This window comes from Ambystoma mexicanum, chromosome 8 (assembly GCF_040938575.1).
Source record: "Ambystoma mexicanum isolate Mex_15411 chromosome 8, UKY_AmexF1_1, whole genome shotgun sequence".
In the NCBI taxonomy this organism is placed as follows: Eukaryota; Metazoa; Chordata; class Amphibia; order Caudata; family Ambystomatidae; genus Ambystoma; species Ambystoma mexicanum.
The window spans coordinates 210,964,002-210,990,894 of NC_090929.1; the positions used below are offsets into that span (position 1 = coordinate 210,964,002).

General features: G+C 47.1%; 1 protein-coding gene across 1 annotated transcript in view; it reads right to left on the reverse strand.

Annotated features, from left to right (window-relative positions):
* WDR5 (WD repeat domain 5) overlaps nucleotides 1-26,893 on the reverse strand; it is a 433,335-nt gene that overhangs the window by 52,846 nt on the left and 353,596 nt on the right. Inside the window, exon 11 of the mRNA XM_069609613.1 lies at nucleotides 17,693-17,726. Coding sequence (XP_069465714.1) covers nucleotides 17,693-17,726 — 34 coding nt within the window. The remainder of the gene's footprint in view (nucleotides 1-17,692; nucleotides 17,727-26,893) is intronic.

Sequence of the window (26,893 nt, forward strand, 5' to 3'; positions counted from 1 at the left end):
GTGAGTGCAAAGTCCTCTCAGCCGGCGACGAAGGCGACAGGAAGAAAACAGGTGACACCAAAAGCTCGTAGAGGTGGAAGTCCGACGGCATCTTGGGCATGAAGGAGAGGTGCGTCCTCAGCACTACCCTCGTCTCGTGGAATGTCAGATATGGAAGTTTACAGGATAGGGCCTGGCTCTCTCCCACTCATCGTGGGGAGGTGATGGACACAAGAAACACTGTCTTCCACGATAGGAACTTCAACGGTGCCGAATGCAGAGGCTCGAATGGCGGGCCCATTGCCTGGTCAGCACCACGTTGAGCTCCCACGCCGGGGTTGGAGACTTCACCGGCGGGAACGAGCGGAACAGTCCTTTCATGAACTCCTTCACCAGGCGATGAGACCACAGAGATGACTGCCCGGAGTTCTGGTGTAGCGGGAGATCGCCGCTAGATGAATTTTGATGGAGGCGTGCGCCAGCCCCGCCTTGGCCAGCGACAGCAAGTACGGCAGCACTTGAGGGGCCGTAATCCGCAGAGGGTTGATCTTCTGTGCATGGCACCAGACAGAGAACCTCTTCCATTTGTGTCCAAAGCACTTAAGAGTCGAGGACACCCTGGCCTTTGCAAGCACCTCCTTGCAGTCCGCCGGGATATCGTACCTTCCGAACTGTTGTGCTGCAGGAGCCAGGCCTGCAGGTTCAGTAATCCCGGGTCGAGGTGGAGGATGGAGCCTCCTTCCCTGGCGAGAAGATCCGCGTCCATCGGCAGTTTGACTGGCGGGGTGGAGGGGACGCCGACATGTCCAGAAGGTCCGGGAACCAAATCTGCCTCGGCCACGCCAGTGCGATGAGGATCATCCTGCACCGGGACCTTCTGAGTTGACTGATGAGTCGCAGCAGCAACGGCAATGGTGAGAACGCATACAGGAATAGGCTGTCCCAGGGGAATGAGAAAGCATTGCCCATGCTCCCCGTCTGGGGAAACATGATGGCGAACCTCTGGCACTTGACGTTCGTCGCCGTCGCAAATAGGTCGATCTGGGGATTGCCCCATCGTTGGAATAGGGGATCCACTTGATCCTGCCATGGCACGACCGCAGCTCCCTGCCGAGTGAGCTGGCAATGGTGTTGTTTATTCCTGCCAGATGGAAGGGTACCAGGAACATCCCTTGGGCAACGGGCCAGTGCCACAGATCCTGTGCTTCCTTGGATAGGGCTGGGGATCTGGTGCCCCTCTGCTTCCTGATGTAGAACATTGTGGTGGTGTTGTCGGTGAAGACCCTCACCACCTTTCCCTTGAGGGACGGGAGGAACTACCAGAGGGCCCAGAACACGGCTCAGAGCTCCAGGACGTTGATGTGTAGGGACTTGTCCTCTGGGAGCCAAAGGTCTCTTACGTGGAGATCTCTGGTGTGTGCTCCCCATCATTCCAGGGAGGTGTCCGTCGTCACAGTTTCCTGGTGTGCCGGGGTCTGGAAGTCCATACCCCGCCGCTAGATGCGCGCAGTTGCCCCACCACCAGATCGCTTGACGGAACGTCTCGTTGAGGGAGGTCTTGTCTTCGAAGCTGCTCGCTGCTTGCATCCAACGGGCGTCGAGGAACTCTTGCAGTGGCCGCAACCTGCATAGGCGCACGAGGTAGATGCACGATGACATCATGCCGAGTAGGGACTTGATGGACCTCACCCCGGCCATCTCCATGGTCAACAGCCGTTGTACCTTGCCCAGGATGGCCTTCGTCCTTTCCTCTGACGGAGAAGCCAATCGCGCCACTGTGTCGAGTCTGGCTCCCAAGAACAGGGCGGCGTCTTGCGATGGTACCAAGTGGGATTTCGCAAAGTTGATAGAGAATCACAGATCCGTGAGCAATCCCACGGTCTTCGCTGTGTGATCAACGGCGAGTTCCCTTGATTTTGCTCAGATGAGCTAATCGTCCAGGTAGGGTATATGTGGCTCCCCTGCAGGCGCAGCAACGCCTCCACCGGTGCCAAGCACTTGGTGAAGACCCTCGGCGCCGACTTCAAACCGAAGGGTAGGGCCTTGAACTGGTAGTGTCGCCCTTGATCCACAAATCTTAGGAACTTTCGATGTCCTTTGTGTATGGGGATGTGGAAGTAGGCATCCTCCAAGTCCAGTGACGATAGGAAGTCACCCTCCTCCAGCTGTCCCAGCACATGGGGATGGGGAGCAGGTGCAAGTGGATCTAGGTCACCTGGCCTAAGCCCCGCCCTCCTGGTGCCTTCCTGCCTGCCGCTCTTTTTCACCACTTAGCAAGCCCCGCCCACTTGGTGCCTTCCTGCTTCCCGCTCTTTCACCACTTAGCAAGCCACGCCCACCTGGTGCCTTCCTGCTTGCCGCTCTGTTTCCCTACTTAAGGAGCCCTCCAGCTTCTTTTCCTTTGCAGATGGGGAGCAGGTGCAAGTGGATCTAGGTCACCTGGCCTAAGCTCCACCCACCTGGTACCTTCCTGCCTGCTGCTCTTTTTCACCACTTAGCAAGCCCCGCCCACCTGGTGCCTTCCTTCACCATCACTGTCTTGTGGCCAATGCTGATTTGACTTTTATGGACTTCATTCATTCACGGTGCGTCACCCTTTCTAAACTCTCATGCTGGACTTCCTTTGCATCTTGTACTCATGGTGGCCCTGAATCATGCTGTTCCCATCTTCATCGTGTATCCTGGCTTGCAACATTATGTGTTACTAATGACTTCTGCAATTGTATTCGCTCTCCACGCTTGCTTCGCCACTCTTTTTGACTGCTTACTCTTTTCTCGCCTCCTTTCCCTTCTCCCTGTTCCTATCTCCTCCCCTTTTTTTCTTCTATGCACTTACTCTATCAGAATTGTCCCTGGACCTAATATGATAGCAAACTCGTCTGTTTCCTCCACCCTCCCATTACTGTTTTTTTCCTCCCCACCACGCCTCCAGCACTATCTGAAATGTCGTCAGGCCTAGTATGATAGTCGCTTGTTTTGTTCCTCCCCTCCCTTTCTGCACCCCTCTCCCTCACCTTTTGTTTTTCTCCGGCTCTACCAGAAATGTTGTCAGGCCTAGTACGGTAGTCGCCTGTCTGTTTCCATTTCCTTTGCACTCTCCCCCTCCCTTCCTTATCTATGTCTTAGCTCTTGCACTATCTGAAATGTCGTCAGGCCGAGTACGATAGTTAATTTCACATCCTTACTGTTCATGGCCTGCAAGAATGTTGTATTTTCCCTTGTTCCCTCCCTTGCCTTGAAGCGCTTTGAAACACATTGTGTATAGGCGCTAAAATATAAATAAACGATCATATATCATATCACATGCTGAAGGATGACCATCCGGAATTTCTGGGACTTGATGCATTTGTTTAGACGAAGGTCCAGGATGTGTCGCCAACCGCCGGTCTTCTTTCGGACGAGAAAGTACTGCAAGTATACTCCTGGTTTTCCTTCCTGCACACGGGTGGTAGGCGGGGACACTTTCTTTGAAATTCCAGAGTGTGCCCCTGGGCCAGCGCTTCCAGCACCCAACGAGAGCTATAGCACGAGGACTCCCAACACTTGAACGTGCAGTAAAAATCTGAAGATGGCTGCCAGAGGAGGGGCTTAGGAAGAGGGCGGTCATTGGATGGGGGCAGTATGACCCAGAGACCAGTGATTGGTTATTAGTAGTAAGACAGTTCAGAAACGAAACAAACAGATTTTTTTTCTATACCGAGGATTCCCAGCCTGACGGGGAATATTCATGAGCATGTGAATCCATGCCAGACCCCATGCTGGAGAACTGTATAAAAGGCAAGTCTTGGCTTCGAAGGCAAAGTCGACCACTGGAACGAAAGAACCGAAGACGAGCTGGTAGAGGACGACTGATGCAACTCCTGAACCATTGGTTTGCCCGGTGAAGCCCTGCAGCAGGTCCGAATCGCCAAGTTCATCTCGACAGTTTGAGTTGGTGGGACCAATCAACTCGACGCCAAGCCTCCTGGATACCATTCTCGGAGCTGGTTGTATTTTCCTCACGAGTGCTGCAGGAAACCGAATAACCAGGGAGAGGGACACCAGTTTGTGTGCTCGACTACAGCTACTGGAAACAAAGATTTGCCAGTTGCCAGCTTTTTGACCAGTCCCAGTGCAGGAGTCCCGACGTCCTCCCTCTTGTCCCCACGACTGAGGCCCAGGAATAGAGATATATGCAGGAACGGACAGGAACCTAAGTCACCAGCTGCATCTTTTTCTTCGTTTGTAAATGTACTGTAAAATCAGACAGAGTACTTACCTCTCGCGGTGAAAGTGCTTGCAACTTTCCCAACTGACAGGCCCAATCAGCTTGTGACCCAAAATATAATTCTTCTTGCTACTAACTACTCCTAAGAACTTGTGCCAAGACTTTTCAGTTTCACTACCAGAACTGCTTTACCCTATCCAAGACTTTAGCCCATTCGCTTTGGCCTAAACTATTGAATTGAATCCACTCTTCTGGTTAACTATAAATATTTGCACAGTCTAAGAATGCTTGTAACCTTTCATGTTCTAAATAACCTATTCCTTTTTGCTCCTCCTTCAAAGTATTCTGAATGCCATTTTGCTCCTGCTTCAAAGTAGTCTGAATGCATCAGAAACTTAAAGTGTAGAATACTGAAGTATATTTGTGTTTGATATTGAACTGCCTCCTTCTAGTGAATGTTTTATAACTGACTGTTGAATACATTAATTAGTGTTTAACCATGAAACCTTGAGTGTAAGAGTTTATTTGAACAACTGATTGTAGACCTCTGTGTAACATCCTTACAGCTCACATTCCCTCTTGAGATAAGCCTGGCTGCTCAGCTCTGCTACCAAAAACTGTAGTACAGACTTATGCCAAAGGTTGGTTTTGCCTACACCTGTAGTCATAGTTGTGTGTAGTGGTCCCACAGGGTACTGCATACAAACTCTGCCTAACAATCCTCAGCTGCAGTATTGCACCCATGGGTGCCCATTTTGTCAAAAACGCCCTTGTCTCCTTTTTTTGCCATTTCTTGCTTGTGAGGTCTTTGTTGGGTTTTACTCTGCGCGCTAAACCAGGTTTGACGCCCTTCGTTAGTTTTGTCTTTGGCGGGATTCAATGCTGAAGCCCGCCTCTGGCTCCAGTGTACCTGGCAGGGCAGGAAGCGAGGGCGGTGCCCAAAACTCCCTGTCCTTAGTCTCCTTGGTTACCTGAATGCACCCAGTGCTGATTGGCTGGCTGTCCTTGAAGGACAGCCACCCTGCTGTGCGAGTGACAGCTAGGCTGCAAATGAATGGGAGAAACCTGCATAGAAGGCAAGGCCTCTTTAAAAGAAGGCAGAGTCAACCACTGAAAGAAACATCTGACGAAAAACTGGAAGAGAAGCTTGCTGTACCCTCCTGGACCCTTGAAGTGCCCAGTGAAGCCCTACTGCAGTGCTGAAGCTTTAATTTCGTATCGACTAGAGAAGCCCGGAACGGAGGACTTCTTCCGTTCGGTTGGTGGGACCAACTGACCAAGACGAACAAACAAGTTACTTACCTGTAACTGTTCTCCAGCATGGGTCTGGCATGTAATCGCATGCTCATGAATAAAGAATACATAGCAACTCACACATGCACAACCACGGGAGGTGGCAAGGATCAAACCGAAGCAACCTCTTACCTCCTCACCAGGCTCACCTTTAAGTGAACAGGTTGAGCTGCACTGCATAGCCGACTCTGGACTCCTCCCTCAAATCCCTGTTGAAGCAGTACAATTTCGTGAAGGTGTGCTTCGACCTCCACATAGTGATCCTGCAGATGTCCAGCATGGGCACACCAGACAGAAACTCTGTTGTAGCAGCAATCGCCCTGGTAGAATGGGCTCTCAGACAGCCAGGCAGCGGTCAGTTTGCCAACCGCTAACAATGAGTGTTGCACCCGGAGAGCCACCTGGAAATGGAAGACTTGGACAGGGCCTTCCCATGGTTCACAGTACCAAAGTTCCCAAAAAGCTAAGAAATCTGTAAACTCTTTGTGCGTGCGTGGCTAAGCTTCAGCGCTCTAGCCACATCCAGCGAGTGCAAAGTCCTTTCAGCCTTCGACGAAGGCGTAGGAAAAAACACAGGTAACACCAAGGGCTCGATGAGGTGAAATTCTGACGGAACCTTGGGCATGAAAAAGGGGTGCGTCCACAGCACCACTCATGAAAAGTCAAGTAAGGCCGGTTGCAGGACAGGGCCTTGATCTCACCTACTCGTCTTGCAGAGGTGATGGCCACGAGGAAAGCCGTCTTCCATGACAGAAACTTGAGCAGAGCTAAATGCATACGTTCGAATGGAGCCCCCATGAGTCTAGTCAGCATCACATAGGGATCCCATTGCAGGGACGGAGCCTTCACCGGCGGGAACGAGTGGAACAGTCCCTTGATGAACTCCTTCACCAGACGGTGCAACCAAAGTGAAGAGCTACCCAGAGATCTGGTGTAGCAGGAGATAGCCACCAGATGAACCTTGGAGGAGTGAGCCAGCCCTGATTTAGCAAATGACAGTAAATACGGTTGTTCTTCTGTGAACAGCACCAAATAGTAAAGCGCTTCCCTTTGTGTCTGTGTCTGTAGCATTTTAAGGTAGACGAAGCCCTGGCCTTGGCGAGAACCTCTTTGCAGTCCACTGGAAGATGGCAGCCACCCAATTCTAACGCTGCAGGAGCCAGGTCTTCAGGTTCAGCGACCCCGGGTCGTGGTGCAGAATTGTGCCTGCTTCCCTGGCGAGAAGATCCACGACCACTGGCAGCTTGACTGCAGGGGAAACCGACATGCTGAGAAGGTCCGGGTACCAGATCTGCCTTGGCCAAGCTGGGGCGACGAGGATCATCCTGCACCAGTACCGTCTGAGTTGACTGATGACTCGAAGCAACGGCAACGGAGGGAATGAATACAGAAACGGGACTTCCCCAGGGAATGAGAATACGTCCGCCATGCTCCCCGGCTGGTGGTCGTCGCTGTCGCAAACAAATCAAACTGGAGACTGCCCCATTTGAGGAAAAGGTTGTCCACTTGATCCTGCCGAAGCTCCCACTCGTGGCAAGAGCGCAGCTCCCAGCTGAGTGAGTCGGCAACAGTGTTCTTTACTCCTGCCAGGTGAAACGGGATGAGGAACATCCCCTGGGCGACATTGTTCGTGAAGACACTCACCACCTTGCCCTTGAGAGACGGCAGAAACTACTTGAGGGCCCAAAACACTGCCTATAGCTCCAGGATGTGGATGTGTAGCGTCGTCTCCTCTGCCTGCCACAGGCCTCTGTCGTAAGACGTCCGGTGTGGGCTCCCCATCGTTCCAGGGAAGCGTCCGGCGTGACCGCCTTCTGGTACGGGGGGCTTTGGAAATGCGTGCCTCTGGCAATGTTGTAGCGCACGCCACTCCACCTTATCCCTCAATGGAACTCTATGTTGAGCGCGATCCTGTCTTCGAAGCCTCCAGACACCTGGACCCAACGGGCGTCGAGGAACTCCTGTAGAGGGTGCATCCGCAACCTGCAGAGCCGAATCATGTATATGCATGACAACATCATGCCGAGTAGCGACTTGATGGTCCTCACGTGGCGACCCTCAGTGCCAACAGCTATTGCACTTTGCTTAGGATGGCTAATATCCTCTCCTCCAACGGTGACGCCAGGCAAGCCATCCTGTCGAGTCTGGATCCCAGGGAACAGCGCGTCCTGCGAGGGGGTCAAGCAGGACTTTGCATAATTCACAGAGAACCCCAGTTCCGTCAGGAGGCGGATGGTCTTCCCCGTCTGGTCAACGGCTATGTCCCTTGATCTGGCACGGATCAGCCAGTTGTCCAGTTGTCCAGGTAAGTGTACACGTGGATACCTTGCAGTCATAGATGGGCTGCCACCGGAGCCAGGCACTTGGTGAAGACGCTGGGCAACGACTTCTGTCGGAAGGGAAGAGCCTTGAACTAGTAATGCTTCCCGTTAGGGAAAATTCTCAGAAATGTGCTAATTCCTCTCTAATTTAGAGACCCCCAGCTCTTTTGCTGGACTTTAGGACTTTAATTTCTAACCTGGAGAGAGAGAGCTTTTTCCCCTCACTCTCAATTTGTTTTATTAGTCAGACTCTGGAGTCTGACAAGTTCCACGGGCATAACCGTTGCATTGTGACAGCACCTTCAGTGCAGTGGCACAGGAAAGTCTTAGATTTCCCAAAGGTTTAAATACCTGCTCAAACTACTGTTTCCAAGACCAGTGAAGTGACATTGACTTTACTTACATTGTGTAACTTTCTAGACCCAGCACACACTATCTTACCATAGGGTGCTGGAGGGGTTACTTAGCATCCCCTTTGTCTAGTTTTTCATGTAACATTTTTACGTTAAACTTTCTGCAATTCATGGTTGGTGGCAGTGGTTTACTTTTAACTACCATTGTGTGTTTTTACCACGTGCTGCATTCGCAACTGCAATAAGGCACCCATGGGTGCTGTTAGGTAAGATTGTATGCAGTACCCCTTGGGTGCACTACAACAACCCGGACCACCTGGCAATAGCAACCCAACCTTTAGTATAAATTTGTACTATACAGGTTGGTAGCGTGTTGAGCAGCCAGGCTCATCTCAAGAGGGGTCAATGCTATACTTCGGGAGGACCAACTAGTAGCATTCACAGACCTGCAGAATACATTTCCACTCCAGGGTAGGGATCGCTATGGATACTTGCAGCTTGCACACGCTATTCGGACACAATTCCCTGAACCAGCGGACATCCCAAAGTGTCTCCCACCTCCCCCCTTGAAGCGAACATGCTCCAAACAAAGATCCCCACCAAGGTCACGTCCACTCTTTATCAAGTGATCCCTGCCTTCGGGGCACCAGAGCTTACCAAGCACCAGGAGAAATGGGAGAGATTGCTGGGCCCACTGGAGCCAGAGGAGTGGGTTGAGACGCTGACGTTTCCCCGAGAAATCGGCATAGATGCCAGGCTCCGCCTGATCCAATACAAAATGCTACACCAGGCCCATCATTCCAGGGCCATGATGCTTAAATGAGGGACAATGTACCTGCCTACGGTGCAGGAGGGTAGAAGGGACATTCTTTCATATGATCTGGGATTGTGCAGTTCTTCAGGACTTCTGGATCCAGTGTATCAACCGGATTAGCTGGGTGCTGGGGTCCCCCGTTTCACACAATCCGAAATTGGCTATACTGGGGATCAGGGGAGTAGCTGATCATACCAAGTATGAAAAGGCATTTCTTGCGGTGGCATTGGGCCTTGGGAAACTACTCCTAGCCAACAACTGGGGTTTCTCTGAGGGATTGAGTCTTAACAGATGGGCCAACGAAATGGACCGATCTGCCTCCCTTGAGAAACGCATATACTCTGCAGGGGATGCCCCAGGAAGAACCTTCAGGTTTGGGGGAAGTGGGTGGATGACTATCGTGCAGAAACCACAAGATTGATAGCGGCAAGCGTCCAGACACTCTCCGCTGGCAAAGTCAGTCTCCACCGCCTCTACTCCATGTGCCCCTGTCTAGTTCACGATGTCATGAACTGCTCAAGTAAATGTGACCCGACACTGTTGACTGACCAATATTTGACATGTTGACCATATTTAGCTTTGTTTTTGGCTTCTCTAAAACACCAATAAAAAGATTTATAAAATAAAAAAAATTCAAAAAGGAGGGGTCAATGTGAGCTGTAAGGGAGTTACACAGATTCACAGTGACAAGTATTCAAATAAAATCTCACACACGAGGTTTGTTGAGTAAACAAATATTAATTCAACAGTCAGTTGGAGTAAGCAGTAACCCTCAAATACACTTCAAAAATACACACTCTTAATATTTCTAAATCAGTAAGTACCCATTTGGGATGACCCACATACACTACCTACACTTTCAGGTGGCTTCAATAGTTAGGGTGCTGGGGACATTGATATATCACTGTTGCATTTAGACTTAATGAAAAAAGGTTATTAGAACAAAACAAGAGATCACACAAATATTCTGAAGCAGGTAAGTACTTTTGGTAACCCCCAATGCATAATTAGTAGATACCTTCCTGGAAGGAAGGCAGAACACCTAAGCACAGGAGAGAAGAGTCATTCAGGGAGGCAGGCCAGCCAATATTAAGTTAGCAAAAGTCGAGGTGAACTGAAGCACTTCTTGCAGGTAAGTAAAAGTCTTGCAATGTTCTAGAAGTCTATAGAATAAGAAGAAATTCAAAGTAGGGCCACAAGCGGACGAGGCTTGTAAGGTATAGAAGCTGTCAGCAACTCTACAGAGGCAACCGAGACAAGTCTCCAACGAGGACAAGCAAGGTGGCACAACAAGAGGTACGTTTTCTCAGACTTTACAATACCTTTAGGTTGAAGAGAAGTGCAGCAGATCACTTCTGTTCCTGTGCAGCTCTGCAGATCCTGGTGTTACTGGGCCTCAGTCGGTGGGGACTAGAGGGAGGACTTCTGGGGACTCCTGCACTGCAATGGGACGGTCGCCACTGGCAACCGGCAATCTTCAAGTGGCACCAAGAGGTTTCAGCTCCTTGTGTCTACCGCAAATAGCAACACTGTGGTTCCAGGCTGTTGAGATGGGCTTTCCTTTCATCTGGGGTCCCGCACTCTGTTGAGGGGGCTCAGGCTCAGTCAGGCCTGCTTCCTGGGAGTCCTGGTTCCCTAAGAGACTTTTCTCTCCGACTCTGTGCCTTTACCTTTCCCCAGGAAAGGGTTAAATTTACTTGACATTGGAAGGTTTAAAAAGTACTTACCAGCTTATGAATTATGTGTTATCCTTTGGTTTATTCCCCTATCCACCTTTGCACCAAACTCAATATTGCTATAAATGTACCAGTGATAAATCAATGTCCAGTGTCCTGGCTATTTAAGTTGCCTGTGGGTGTAGGAAGTGTGTATGCCAATCCCAATAGGAATCATCTTATTTAGATAACAGAGTGTGTTCTGAAGTGTTTTATAATTGTTACATGTTTTGCTCCCTTCCAAAGAAGGCTTATATAACTGACTGTTAAATAAACTGTTTAATGACAGTGTTTATTTGAATAACTATCACTGTGAAACTGTGTTACAACCCTACTGCTCACACCGACGCCTCGAGATAAGCCTGGCTGCTCAGCCACACTATCAATGTTGCCTCTAATTATTTTTCCCTAAGTGCGGAAATGGTTAGCTTCTGTGCGCCCATTATTTTCCATGTGCGCAACTGAATAACGAGGTAACCCACTTTATGACTGTGTATTTAGTGAGCTAGCATCGATGTGAAGAGTTTGGAAGGGGATTTTCCCTTCCCAGCCACTGCAATTCTTTATAAATTGGTGTAAAAGGTGCATCATAGAACACTTCTTTCCAAACACATAGGCTAAACAAACAAATATTTGATACGTGATTCATAAGTAGAACTCATCAACCAGTGCAAGACTTAAAGATATGCCATAATACCTACCAAAAGTAGTCTGGAGCAGAGAAAAAAAAACATATGCACAAAAAATAAAAAGTATTATAAGTATATACAATAGGTTTATTTGTGGCCATTCATTTGTTGACCATGCAGAAAGTGTTTAATGCCATTGGAAAAAACAAATATTGCTCATCAATGATGTGGCTGTCAGAAAATTCAGACAGGATATAAGTTTTCCAAATCGAATAATGGCAACTAAAAGGAATGTCCCAGAAAACATGCCAATAGGAGTTCATGTGCCATTTTAAGTAATTCAAGGGTCAGGAGAACATGCCTCAATTTATTTGTGCAAGGAAGATCATTGCATCAGAATAACTTAACAGAAATTGATGAGAATGAGAATTCCTGAGCCTTTGACTTCTATTCACGTTACACTGTCCTGTGAGTTGTGCCAACAGTTACTCAAAACGAGTCTTACAGTTTAGAGGCATATACACTATGCCTTTTTACTCCCTAAAAACAGGAAAATGTGCCCAAAAAAAATGGGAAACCATGAAAACAGGAGCCTACACCCTGCTTCTATCCACAACTTTCCACTGAGATGTTTCAGTGACCGGAAGAGCAGTGGCATAGATAGTAACTAATAGTATTACTGCTTGATCTCAAGAGGAATTTTAAGGGGAAAGAACAGGTTTCTTCTGGAGCCCCATTGAAGAATATCACATATATCTGCTTTTTAAATCAATAGCAGCAGTGTTCACAGGTAAAACAGATTAAGTGTTGTCTTCTTCAACTAGGGACCGCTCTTCTGAAATTCCTGTTATAAGTTGTACAAGATGCATGGGGATGCTAGAGGCAATAAACACAAGCACATGATCATACTGAAAAGCCCTCAGCAGCTGAGCACAGACGGTGCAGTTTCCTAGACTTTTACTAGTTTCCTATCCTTTAGCAAATCATTTTTTTCCTTCACAGTACATGCCAAAATGTCTGATTTGGAAAGTTGCTGATTTGTTCTTCAACCCATAGGAGTCTTCTCCTGTGCCCTTTCACCCGTATACCCCCCCCCCCCAGACTCTTGTGTTAGCCTCCAATACTAGCTGACAGGGCTCTATAAAAAGTTAGAGATTGTAGCAGTAAAACACCGACTGGGATTTTTGCATGCCCACAATAATTTGCAAGCAAAACATATTTAAAGCCTCACCATATTATGTGCAATTTAAGAAAATTTCATGAACAAAATGTCATGAATCTGCATGTGCACAATTATTATGACGTGCATACAAAATTGTTTGCAAAATACCCCAAACCTTTAAATTGCTGGCTAGGATTGCAGTGCTCAGTCAACCCGTTTATGTATAGCAGCAAATTACCATATAATTTGTTAAGGTCTATGCGCCATGGAACTCTGAAAACTTGAAACATTTGCAGATTGTGTGTAAAGTATTCGAGTTATCGGAATATCCTTTGCCCTAATGCTATACACGAATAATGCCAAGCATAGCCTATGCCCATTATCCCTTGCCGGCCAAGTACATGATAGTGCAATGCTGCTCTCCAGTTATAGGGTAGTGTTACCTATGCTAAAGTAGGAGACGCTGAGCCTAACATTTGCCTATGCAAAAGCCTAAGAGGGCAAATTAATATTTGAGTTTTATAATGCGTTAACTTGCAAGGTGGCTGCTACAAAGTGCATGTGCAACATACATACAAAGAACAGGAAGCATGGGATGAGGGTCCACATCCAAGTAGCCTGCTTACTTAGAGTCAATCTACAATATTTGAGCTGACAGTTGGGTTACATAGTCTGGGTGACACTTTTGCTAAGGCACCATGAGTAACACATTCTTGTGCTTGAACGTCATTCATATAAAAATAAACATAAAAGAAGTGGATGTAGGTACTAGTCTTGTAACCTTTCACAGAGCCAAGCAAGGCAGAGTCAATGCTGTCTGACAATATCTGAGTGTTGCCTAGGGTGGAGGTTTGAGTCATAAAGTAGAAGTGTGGTAGAGTCCAGTATAGGAGTCATGGGTGGGGAGGGAAGATAATTTGGTTAATGTGTGCAGGCATATCTTAGTTGTATTATCTGTTAATCGAGACACATTTTCATATTAGTTTTTAACCTCTTGTGGGTGTATTATATGTTTACGTTTTTATGGTCAAGCTTGCATTGTTGGTCCATGTAAATAGGCTACACCAAAATATCAAGACTAGTTGTTATAATTTAGATTTTGAGAGAAAGCAAATGTTGGGTGCCTGCTATGGCTTGTGCCTTGTTAAACCTTTTGGAATAGGTGGGAATTGGCTGTGTGCGCTGCTAAAATTCTTCTGAGCGGCACCCCGAAGGAAGCTGGGCAAGCGCACATGCGCACAGCTTAAAGGGAACATTGGTTGGCACAGTACCTTAGTATGAAGAAAAAGATGCAGCTGAAGATGTTGGTTCCTGGCAGTTCCTGCAGATCTCCCTGTTCCTGAGCCTTAGTCGTGGGGACAAGAGGGAGGACATCGGGGGGGACTCTTGCACTGCACAGGATGGTTGGATAAAAACTGACATAATGGAGTCACTTCAGTTACAGTAGCTGTTCAAGCAGCACACAAGCTGGTGTCCTTCCCCTGGTTAATCCTAACCAGCTCCGAGAATGGTATCCAGATAGCTTACGAGTTGATTGGTCCCACCAACTCAAAGGAAGAAGTCATCCTTGAAGGGGCTTCTCAGTGTGGCTGAACTTGGCAATTTGGACCTGCAGTAGGGCTTCACCGGGCAAAAGCAACGGTCCAGGAGTTTCAGCAGCCGTCCTCTTCCAGCTCGCCTTCGGTTCTTTCGTTCCAGTGGTCGACTCTGCTTTCCAGTCCAAGAAACTTGCCTTTTAAACAGTTTTCTGCCATTCATTCCAGACTAGCTGCCACTCACCCAGCAGGGTGGCTGTCCTTGCCTGACAGTCAGCCAGCCAATTACGCCAGAGTGCATTTGGGTCTCCTAGGAGACTAAGCACAGGGAGTTTCGGGCACCTCCCTCACTTCCTGCCCACCCCAGACACCAGAGGCAGTCTTCAGTCCTATAGCCCGCCAGAGGCATAGAAACAAAGGGACCAAACCTGGTTTGGGGCACAGAGAAACACTAGAAGGACCTTTCCAAAAATAAATGTTGAAATAAGAAGACTAGGACTGGTTTAAACAAAAGGGCTTAAGACGCCATCTTGAAAAACGGGGCTCCCGCAATTTTTAGCTACCGGTGTTCGCGGTCAGGAAAAATCAGGGTAGTTTGTTGCAAAACCACTGCCACCAGCCATTTCGATAGAAAAGGGTAGCACTTGACTGCGACATGAGTATTTTAGACACAGGGGATAGTAGGTAACCCCTATAGGAAGATAGTGTGTGCTGGGTCTAGGAATTTAAAAAGACTAGTAAAGTCAATGTAAGCTTACATTCTCTGGGAAACAGTAGTTTATTACAGAGAAGGTATTACAATTTTGGGACAGCCTAAAAGGCTTCCCCGTTTCACTGCACTGAAGGTGCGGTGTGACACAAATAAAAAAGATGATGCTTATGGAGTTTGTCAGACTTCACAACCAAAAGAAACAGAGTTCAAAATCACATTAAAATACATGAGAGAGTGGGAAAAAGGTTCTCACTCTCTCCCGGTAAAAAAATGAAAGTCCTCAAAATCCAGCAAAGTTGCTGGGGGTCTCTAAGGTAGAGAGAAATTAGCACATTTCTGAGAATTCTCCCCAACACTCCTCTTTACCAGTGACTTTGTGCTTTGGCCTTTCCCACAGGAAAGGGTTAATTTACTCTGCATTGGAAGGTTTCTAAAAGTACTTACCCGTTTAGGACTTATTTGTTAACCTTTGTTTTATTCCTCTATTCTATCTTTTTCACCAAACTCAGTATTGCTCTAAATGTACCAGTGATAAATCAATGTCCACAGTGTCCTAGTTACTTAAGTCGCCTGAGGGTGTAACAAGTGTGTGTGCCATCACCAATGGGCATCATCTGATTTAGAGAAACGAAGAGTGTGTTTTGAAGTATATTTAAATGGTACATGTTTTGCTCCCTTTCTGAAGGAGGCTTATATAACTGACTGTGAAATAAATTAATAATTGGTTTATCAAGAAACTGTTGCAACATTACTGCTCACATTGACCCCTCTTGAGATACGTCCGGCTGCTCGACTAAACTACCAACCTGTGTAGTTCAGACTTGTACCAAAGGTTGGGTCCCTATTGCGAGGTGGTCAAGGTTGTTGTAGTGAACCCAAAGAGTACTGCATACAATCCTGCCCAACAGGGACACTCAGATCTTCAGCAGGATGCTCTTTGAGGGATTCTTGGCTCCAAGCCCACCAATGTTAAAGATCTGCACCATTCAAACAGCCAGTAGTTGTCCAATCGGGGACAACTACTGGTTTAACATCCGCCCCAGAAGCAGACTTTCTGGCATCAAGGATGTGGACTAGATAGTCTGTGATGAGAAGGAAGAAGGCCAAATTGCAATATGGCTAAACAAGAAGCAAAAATCTAGTGGCACTATCCATATTTAGTAGCCATACACGGTAAACTCAAAAGTGCACACCAAAAATAATGCAAAAATTGAAAGAAATGTAACTGATGCCACCAGCTTGTCTTTAGGCACATCTAAAAGTAACCACAACTCCACCAAGTACAAATTTATGGCGATACAAAATACTCCCCTTGCACTGCATTGTAAGATGCTATGTGCAATGTTAAATTCATAAGAATTCAAAAGAGAAACAATGTTTCCCAGTACTGATAGTCTGAAGGACCTATCAATTTCCCCATTACATGTGAGCAAAAGGTAAGTGAAGCAGAGGGCTTTACTTCCCTTCAAAAAGTCAGGACAGGATAAAACAAACAGCAAAAAGAATGGGGTTCCGGAGGAAACTACGGTGGGAAAATTGCAAAAACAAACTCTCATTAACATCAAACCAGTCCGTCTGTCACCTTTTTTCTTATGAAGAATGGTAAAGAGTTTTGCTGCCCACTCTCTAAGTGACTTGGGGAGCATTGACTGACAAGACCTGCAGAAATTCTAGGTACATCCTGTGGGAGTCAGAGGGATATCGGAAGCAGTCAGTCAACACAGGGTTTGAAACCAGAGGGCTTAGACCGAGTCGGCATGTCAAGAAATGAGAAAGTAAACCTTTGACAAAGCGATGTTCCTGAAGCGTGCAGAGTGAACAGGAAAAGAAAACTGGGGTCACAGAGCCTCGATAATTACTGTCCTTAAAGTCATGTCTGGCGAGGGTGCAGAGGCGTTGGGCGGAGCCAACGCAGAGCCAAGATGAGCACTCCAGCTGGGGAAAAGTTCCCAAAGAGCAGCTCAGCTTGGAGATGAGCATCAAAGATGAGGAAGGAATCCAATACAAAGTGCTACATGTTCATTATTTTCATGTATACTCTGGTCCGATTTTTATTGGGCTGAAGTTTGGTAATCATTGATGCTACAACAGATTATTTCCAATGACAATACTAGGCAAATAGCCACTAAATTGAAGTGTGTCCTTGTAACATAAAAATTACATTTAAAATGAGAATGGGGCTACATGGTATCTACTCAGAACTCCACATAAAATGGGGGGTGCTTATCTCACCTAATAAATGAGAAAGGGATCCAAAGATCCTTTCTACCCTTGGGAACTGTAGTTCTCACAAGGTTAGCCAGAGATAAAAGGGGGAGCACCTAGGGCAACCCAGCAACAATAGGCACTTCTTGCCAAAACATTATCATAGAGGATAACTTTTAAAAGACACTTTTGAGAGTCTTAAAAAGGACACCCAAAAAAAAAAGAGTTAAAGATTCAGCGAGTGTGGAAAAAGGTTCCCACTCCGAGGTATAAGGAGAAATAATCCACCAGTACAAGCAAAAAGTCTTGGGTTGGACACAGGTCAGGAAGATTTCTCATTACTATGAACATCTTAACTAACACTTACCTGGACTACAGAAAACTGTCCTAACAGACCCTTAAGAGTATCAAATAACTTCTTACATCTATTTTTTCATTAACAAATAACAAGAAACGGGCTTCAATTTGGGGATATTGCACTCTTTGGTGGCCAAGGTCACTAGGTTTGCCTACGATAAAGGTTGGGGACTTTAGCCGCATTGACTACCATCCTTACAACCAACATAGGCATGTCCCTAGTTCAAATTACAGCCTTAAAAAAACGTTTAAATGAGGATAGATTTAGCATGCTATAATTGACCAAACCACCATGAAGCATTCTAAAAATACCAATACATAATTAGCATGATATAATGAACAGGGTTTTCATACAAAAAGAAGAATGTCTAACAAACATGAAGCATGTTAAGTGTGGCATATGGGCATACCTTTCCTTTACTATAGTCCCAAAGCTTTAGAGTACTGCAAGAAAAAAATGAAAAATAAAGATTAAAGACACATGCCTTGAATTTACAATTTAGAGAACGCAACATCAGATTATGAATGGTTTTAAAAATCTTTGCATACTATTAGCGCCAAATCGCACACTACAATTGTTAGGACCAAACTCAACTTTTGGAGTTCTCTTGACCACTTGGAGGATGCCCGCTCTTTTGTACATGATTCTGTGGCGTTTGATGCTTTCTCCCAGTAAGGTTAATCCCAAGCCTTACCAAGTGGCTCTGTGTTCATGTCCTCTGCCTTAAGAGACTGACTCCCAAGGCAGTAGTGCCCCAAATGTACCCCATAGTAGCCTCTCTCTGTTAGCTATCTGGCTAGGCGGGGGGTGGTTGATTATTTGACTGTTTAAATGGTTCTACTGGGTGTACCCCATTGTACCTGGCTCAGTCCTTTGTGATCCCTCATCTATTCATAAAAATAGAGATTTTAGTGTTGGTTTTCGAAGACTTAAAAAGTGGGAGGGGCATTTGACTATTACTTGTCCCTCTGTGTGCAGGGATCAGGCCACCTTTGGCCGCTGAGTGGGTGTGTCCCACGACTAGGGGCTATACCCAGCTTTAAACCAGTTCCGATTGGCTGTTAGGAAATATTTTACTTTCTGCTGCTTTCCCTCCATAGCCTTAAGGACTCTCCTTTTTTTGGTATTGTTTTGAACCTTTCCTGTCCTTTGGAAGCAAGTGAGCCTTTTTGCTTTGATCAGTCCATGGCTATTAGTGTAGGAGAACTCTGTTCTACATTGTAAAGTTAGTTTATTTTTCCTGCACACATCGCCTTCAGTTAAGTGAGATTGTGACGCTGAATCATTGTAACGTTTTTTTCGTTACTTTTATTTACTTGCATAATCTGTCCACGATGGGATGCTGGCATATGATACTTTTACAGAGATTATTTTTCTAAAGTCTTGTTGGGCAAGGTTTGTATGCAGTACCCTCTGGGAACACTACAAACAACTATGACCACGGGTATAGGCAACCCAACCTTTAGTATAAGCTTGTACTACACAGTTTTGGTAACGTGTTGAGCAGCCAGGCTTATCTCAAGAGGGGAAATGTGAGCTGTAGTGGAGTTACACAAAGATTCACAGTTACAGGTATTCAAATAAACTCGTACTCAAGGTTTCTTGCATAAACAATGTATTTATCAGTCAGTTATAAAGCCTTCTTCAGAAGGGAGCAATAGAACAGTAACACAAATATACTTCAATACTGTACACAGTTTCTGGATCAGGCAAGGCCCTTTTGGGATGGCCCACAGACAACCTACACCCACAAGTGACTTCAGTAACAAGGGCTGGGGACATTAATACCTTACTGTTGGCATTCAGAATGCGCTTTGAAAAGTAAGTAAAAGGCACGGGTTATTAGAACACAAGAATTTACAAATATTCATAAGTGTTAGGGAGAATTCTTATAAATGTGCCAGTTCCTCCCACCTTAGAGCCCTCAGTTCTTTTGCTAAACATTGGGACTTTGAACTTTTCAAATCATTGAGTTTTCTGTGTTTGTTTCTTTTTGGTTATGGAGTCTAACCAACTCCATAGGCATCTTTTTCATTTGTGTCACACAGCACCCTCAGTGCAGTGACACGGGGAAGCCTTTTCAGGCTTTCCCAAGGTTTAACTACCTTATCTCGGATAAACTACTGTTTCCCAGAACAGTGGAGTGAAATTGACTTCACTTAGTCCTGTACATTTCTAGACCCAGCACACCCTACCTTACAATAGAGTGCTGGCGGGGTTACTTAGTATCGCATAGTTTGTCCCCGGCCCTGCTAGGCACGGCTTAGGCACTGCTATGGGGAAGTCACACCCCAGCGACAAAGATGAACATGTACACAGCACTAAACACACAACCCCCAAGTCAATCCTCAGCCAAGTCAAAGAAGATTTCAGTGCCAAAGGGTACACCGGAGGTTCCGGCGGCACCTGCCGACCGCCAGGATCGGCAGCCCTCCCCGCAGCCGCATCTGCGCCTAGTGACCGAGACGCATCACAGGAAGGCGTCCGACGGCGATAGGGTTCCGCTTCCGCCGAAGACAGCACAGCCGAAAAAAGCTGCTGCCGACGACAAGGCCCTGGCTCTGCCGAAAAAGACTCCCTTGCAATCGCAGGCTGAAGCTACGCGCTGCGGAGGACGTCGCTGACAGCTTAGCAAGGATTGTTTCCGCCGATTCTCAGAAACGTCAAGGGATACTTCGAGGCCTACGGAAAAGGCCAAGGATCCGCCGAGGTCCAACGATGGCGTAAGGGGAGTACCGGAATCCATCCAGAAGCCGAAAGAGGCGCACAGGGACGTTCCACCTCCGCCGGTCCCGCAGGAGGAGTTCTCCGAGGGTGAAGGAGAGCTTTCTTCGACGTTGAGACAAAAATCTCGTAGTTTTACGACGGAAGAGCGTGTTCAGGACCCTTTTCCACCTCTGGACTATTCTAGGTCTTCGGTTTGGACTAGAGAGAAATTTGAAAACTGCATGGAAAGGCTGGACAGGTTTGTTTCCTGTTCAGAACATCCCACACCAAGAAGGCCACGGGATGAGAGCCCTGTGGTCCCCAAAGCAAAATTCCCAAGGCTCTTTGACCCCTCTTTGGAAGAGGATATATACAACTATGACCTAACTGAAGACAACATTCCTGCAGACACTCAGGATGAGGACCAATTCTCCAATCCTGAGGACATGCATGATCCCATAGAGGGCTGGGAGGAGAACCCGGATATGGGTGACCCTCAACCATGGCAGTCTCCATATCCACAAGATCCGGATGTCCTATCTTTGGATTCCCCACTAGACAACCCTTGCCAGTGGATGATCAACTGACGTTTAACGGTCCTGTTGCGTAAAGCAGCTAAACACTTTAAGATTGCCACAGATGAAGCGGTCCCTGAAGCGGACTTCGTGGAGGGCATCCTCAAAGAGAAGCTGCCGGCCAGCCAGGCTATTCCTCTCCTCAATTCAATTAAGAAACGTCTGGCTCCCTCCTTATCAACACCTGCTCTCACAAGAGGTGTTAACCCAAGAATAGAGAAACTCCTTCGTCCTTCTCCCTCAGACCCTCTTTATATCAGAGGTCACTCCACCCCAGACTCTCTGGTGGTGACTACAAGAAAGAGGGCAGGGGTCCCTCTGTCAACCGGCGAGGCAACCCCTGATAAGGAAGGAAGAAGGTTACGACCGCAGCAGCGTTTTTAACACGGATTAACACAACTCTATTGGCCAGCTACACAGACGTTCAATGGGCCTTACTGCAAGAAGGCCTACAAGAGGTTCCGAACCTCTACGAACTCGTCTCCTGACCAGTCATTGAGGGCAGACAAGTGAACCATGGCATACTTAAGAACACTTTTGATTCTGCCGAGACGGCTGGTCGATCCATGGCTCAGGGCACACTCCTGAAGAGACCTGCATGGCTACGCAACTCTGGCTTCAAGCCAGAGACACAAGTGTCACTTCTAAATAAACCCGTGGAAGAATCCAACCTGTTTGGGAAGGCGGTCGATGAGGCCTTCGAGACTGCAAACAAGGAGCATGACACCCTGAAAACACTGGACCAAATTACACAAAGACACTCTACAAGACGAGGATCTGGGTCCAAATGGCTTTTTCGTGGCCAACACTTCCCTCAACAACAATACTCCTCGGGGAAACAATTGGAACTCACCACAGGGAACCAGCGGTTAACACACTCTGTATCCCCAAAGGGGTCAGCGTCATGGGAAACAAAGGGGCTGGGTCTCTACCCCTAGAGGTTCCCAAACCTCAGGTTTAAAATTACCAAAAGATTCGGGTCCCCTACCATGCCTTCCCGGTCGGGGGCCGGCTAACATTGTTCCTTCAGGCATGGGAGGTAATAACTACAGACCAGTGGGTGCTAAAGACCGTGGCCCACGGGTACTGTATAGCGTTCAAACGGTCCCCAACATTCAGACCTCCACAAGCAAGACGACTGACACCAGACCATCTTTGCATACTTCTTCAGGAAGTCGAGACACTACAAGAGAAAGGAGCCATAGAAATCGTACCTCTGTCAAAGGTAAAAGAAGGTATTTATTCATTCTACTTCCTTGAACCCAAAAAGGATCCAACCATGCAACCCGTTTTAGATGTGCGCACAGCGAACAAATTTTTAAAGCCACAAAAGTTCTGCATGGTCACTCTGCAGGAAGTAATTCCCCTGATAGCACAGGGGGGATTACATGGCAACACTGGACATGAAAGATGCATACTTTCATATTTCAATGTTGCCAGCGCACAGAAAATACCTCAATTTATGATACAAGACCAGCATTATACTAATGAAGGATGGAATGGTAATGAGTGCTGCACCATTAAAGTAATGATAGTAATTGCAAGAAAAATGTATTTGAGATTTCATTTGGTCATGAACAGCCGACACGCGTTTCGACACGCAGGTCGTCTTCAAGAAGGCAAGAGCAATTGCAGTCAAGAAATCTGGAGAATCCTAATGGATGGCTGTGACCAATACACAGCAAGAAACATGTAACGTAGAACAGCGATATGATCCAACTGGTTTTCAAGTTGCCAGTGTACGGCTAGAGGGGATTTTGGCACAACATTTTGAGACTGGCTAAATGTTCTCGGATTCAAACTCTGAGCTGGCGAATGGTGCTTCCCACGTAGAGCTTGCCACAAACATATTATGACATACACCACGAAAGTACTCTTGCAATTAATAAAATCGCGTATAGCCACTGCTGAGCCAAATTGATCAGAAAAGACTTTGCATTTAGAGTGAACCCATGGACACGGATTACAATTCCCACATTTATGAAAACCCACCGGTTGTTGTAACCAAACAGATTTGGGCAATTTGTTCTCAAAGAAAGATGGACTCACCATTGATTTAATCGTTCGTGCTCTTGTAAACGTGAATTTGGGCATGGATGTCAAATATGGTTCTAGATCATGATCCAGTCTCAAAATGTGCCAGTGCTTCGCAACCAGTTTATATAGTAATGAAGAATCATTGGTACATTGGGTAACAAGTGAAATATATTGTGGGGGCTCTTTGCACTTAGTAACATCAGCCAAGTGGTCAGATTGAGTAACATTAGAAAACAGAGTGTGCTTTATCGATGACAGAGCTTTTGTAACCCTGATTTATAAAACGCTGATTAAGTATGTTGCATTCCTTGTCATAGTCAATGGAATGGCTACAATTACGTCTGGCCTTATGGAATTCACCCATTGGTATGTTGTCAATGGTCGAACGTTGGTGGTTGCTCTGTGCTGCAAGAATGGAGTTGACCTGTCAGTTTCCAGTAGGTGGTTGTTACCTTCACTGAAGATATGTAAATCCAAGAAGTCAATTTGTTTCAGATCACCCTTGCCCGTTAGACTGATATCAAACATATTGGTATTAGAATAGGTTAGAAATTTGGAAAACGAATCCGTAGTACCTTTCCAAATCAAGAAAATGTCATCGATAAAGCGCCACCACATGAGAATAGTCGACGAATTGTTGGTTCAGTACACGAGTTTCTTCATGATATGCCATGGAGGTTAGCTAGGGATGGAGACCAGCATTATCAGTTCAAGGTACTACCCTTCGGCATAGCATCTGCACCAAGGGTATTTACAAAGGTACTAGCGGTGGCGGCAGCACATCTGCGCAGGCAATCCATCCCGGTTTATCTTTACCTCGACGACTGGCTCATAACAGGGGACTCTTAAACATTTATGTCAAATACCCAAAAGATGATAGATCTTTTATTCAGTCTGGGATTCTCCATCAACGAAAAAAAATCCAGTCTAGATCCCAGTCAGGTCAAACATTTCCTAGGGGCTCTAATTCGAACAAAGGACGGCCTCGTCTTCCCCTCCAACGAGAGGGTTCAAAACATGTGGTTTCAAATCCCTCAGTATGTAGCCAGTCGAGAGGCGACGGTACGCAAGGCTATGCGACTGCTAGGAATGATGGTGTCATGTATCTACTTGGTTCGTCACGCACGCTTGCGCATGCACCCAATGCAAGAGTGGCTCAACAGCCAGTGGTGTCAAGCCAGCGGACAGTGCGGCGATATTGTGGTTGTCTCGCCAGCCCTCGTTATCTCGCTGCAGTGGTGGTCGAGGGACAACCTCTTGAAAGGGAAATCCTTCACCACCCCCGCAGTGGAAGCCACTCTCACTACAGACGCGTCTCTCACAGGGTGGGGAGCTCAGCTGCTTCAACAAACAGCGCACAGAGTTTGGTCGTCATACATAGCATCCAACCACATAGACCTGTTGGAACTGTTGGCAGTGTTCACAGCGCTAAAAGCTTTCCAGACAACTGCAGGGGAAGACGGTCCTGATCCTCACAGACAGCACCACGGCCATGTACTATCTGAACAAACAAGGGGGCACTCACTCTCCAGACCTGTCCAAACTGTCCCAGAACATTGCTCAAACTCAACATGTTCCTGTTATCACAACATGTTCTAGGGGAACTCAATCTTCTGGCAGACGTACTCAGCAGACTTTCTGTTGCCCAGAATGGGGCTTCCCAGAGATCGATCTGTTCGCAACTCTGGAGAACGCTCAATGCCAAGATTACTCCTCCATGTACCCCTAGAACCGTTCCAAGGGGAACGGACTCTGGATAACGTGGTCAGGGAGATGTGTCTATGCTTCCCCCATGGACAACCCCTCCCTCCCCCCACCAGACTCCCCTTCTCAACTAGATAGTGCCAAAGATGCACCAGGAACCAGTCAGTGATATTGCTGTGTCCCACATGTCGGCCTGCCAACCCTGGTTCGCTCATCTGCTGGAGATGTCCCTATCTCCTCCAATGAAACTGCCTTGCCCATACAACATGTCACAAGACAGAGGGGAGATGCTTCAGCCATGCCCGCAGACATTGAACTTAGCAGCCTGCCTCCTGAGCTCAGAGTTTGGGCACCTACAACTCCCTCAGGTGTATGGACCTTCTCAGGGAGGAAAGAAAACCGAACACTAGATACTGATATTCCAGTAAATGGAAACGGTTTGTCATCTGGTGCAACTCAAAGAGCATTAACCCGATTAACTGCTCACAAACACATTGTTTTGTACCTAAGTCACTTACTTGACTCAGGCCTGGTCTTTAACTCCCTAAAGGTTCACTTAGCTGCGCTTTCAGCCTACACTACAACACAACAGAAAGTGTCATGGTGAAAGATACCAGTTATTAAAGCTTTCGTGGAGGGAGTGAAAAGAATACACCCTCCCATTTCTAACCCGGCTCCCGGATGGGACCTAAACGTGGTGTTGACTAGGCTTATGGGGGCTCATTTCGAGCCCATGCACAGAGGAAGTCTTAAAGACTGCTTTTTTAATAGCTATTACCTCCATTAGGAGAGTATGTGAACTACAAGTGCTCTCAATCCTAGATCCCTTTGTAACAGTTCACGAAGAGAAGGTGGTTCTACGCACTCACCCTAGGTTTGCACCAAAATTAATTTCCAAGTTCCATGTGAACCAGTCGATAGAACTACCAACGTTCTTCCAAAACCCTTCAAGCCTGGGCGAAAGAACCCTGCACACACTGGATGTACGCAGAGCTGTCATGTTCTACATGGAAAGAACTCGACCACTAAGAAAAACAAATCAGTTTTTCGTTTCAGTGGCGGCATGAAGAGAAGGAGACGCAGTCTCAAAATCCACCATCTCTAGATGGATTGTCAAATGCATCACACTCTGCTATAGTCTTGCTAAGAGAGAGCTGCCCTTTAAACCTGGAGCACATTCTACTCGAGGCACTGGGGCGTCCATAGCATTAATTGCAAATGTTCCCAAGGAGTCCATTTGCAAAGCGGCAACCTGGAGTTCTGTAGGCACCTTTACAAAACACTTTTGCCTGTAGGTCTGATTCTCGGGTGGGACAGGCAGTACTAAGACATTTTTTCACTACTGTTCCTTCTCACAACCCACCTCCAACTCTGGGTTCTGCTCGCTAGTCTATGCACAGCATGTGATTCTAAGCAGATTAAACATCAGAAGATATGCATTACTTACCGCGAAAGCATTTCTGATGGTTGCATCTGCTTAGATTCATGTGCGCCCACCCTTCCTCCCCGCTCGGATGGAAGGAACAGACTTCTTACCACTTTCTCTCTTTTCTGTATTCACTCACGATAGTCATAAGGCTCCCTCTCTGCAGAAAAAATACAATCGGAGGGACCTTGACACGTGAGGTATCTTGGGTACACTACACGTCACATAGGGATAGTGTTACAGGCACGCCCATGTCTACATCCCCTTTCGATTCTCGAAACACAAGATGCAATACTCCGCGGTTACCACTAGATGTCAGCCCATGTGAATTTAAGCAGATACAACCATCAGAAATGCTGTTACGGTAAGTTATGCACATCATGTTACCCTTTCCTCACAGAAAGGCTGGTGGCAGTGGTTTCTTTCCGAACTACCATGGTTTGCATTTACTGCGGCTGTTAGCAGCTCCGGTAACGTTAACTAGCGGGAGCCATCTTTTTCAAAATGGCGCTGGGCCTCCTTTCTTAAAATGGTCCACGGTCTTCTTTTTTCGCCATTTCTTTGTGGATAGGTCCTTCAAGTTTTTCTCTGCGCGCTAAAACCAAGTTTGGTCTATTTGTTTATTCGCCTTTGGCAGGTTCCAGAAGTGAAACCCACCTCTGGCTCCAGAGTGTCTGGGGTAGGCAGGAAGTGAGGGAGGTGCCCAGAAACCCCTGTGCTTAGTCTCCTAGGAGACCCTAATGCACTCTGTGATGATTGGCTGGCTGACTGTCCAGCAAGGACAGCCACCCTGCTGGGCGAGTGGCAGCTAGGCTTGAATTAATGGGAGAGAACTGAATAAAAGGCAAGACTCTTGGCTTGGAAGGCGCGTCCACCACTGGAACAAAGGAACCGAAGGGCTTGAAGAGGACGGCTGCTGCAACTCCTGGACCGTTGGTTTGCCTGGTGAAGCCCTGCTGCAGGTTCAAATCGCCAAGTTCACATCGACAGGGGAGCCCTGCTAAGGAAGACTACTCCCTTTGAGTTGGTAGGACCGATCAACTCCCAAGTAAGCCACCTGGACACCTATCTCAAGGCTGGTTGAATTTCCTCAGAGTGCTGCAGGAAACTGTAGAGCCAGGGAGAGGGACACCAGATTGTGTGGGTTACTTGTAAGCAGGTC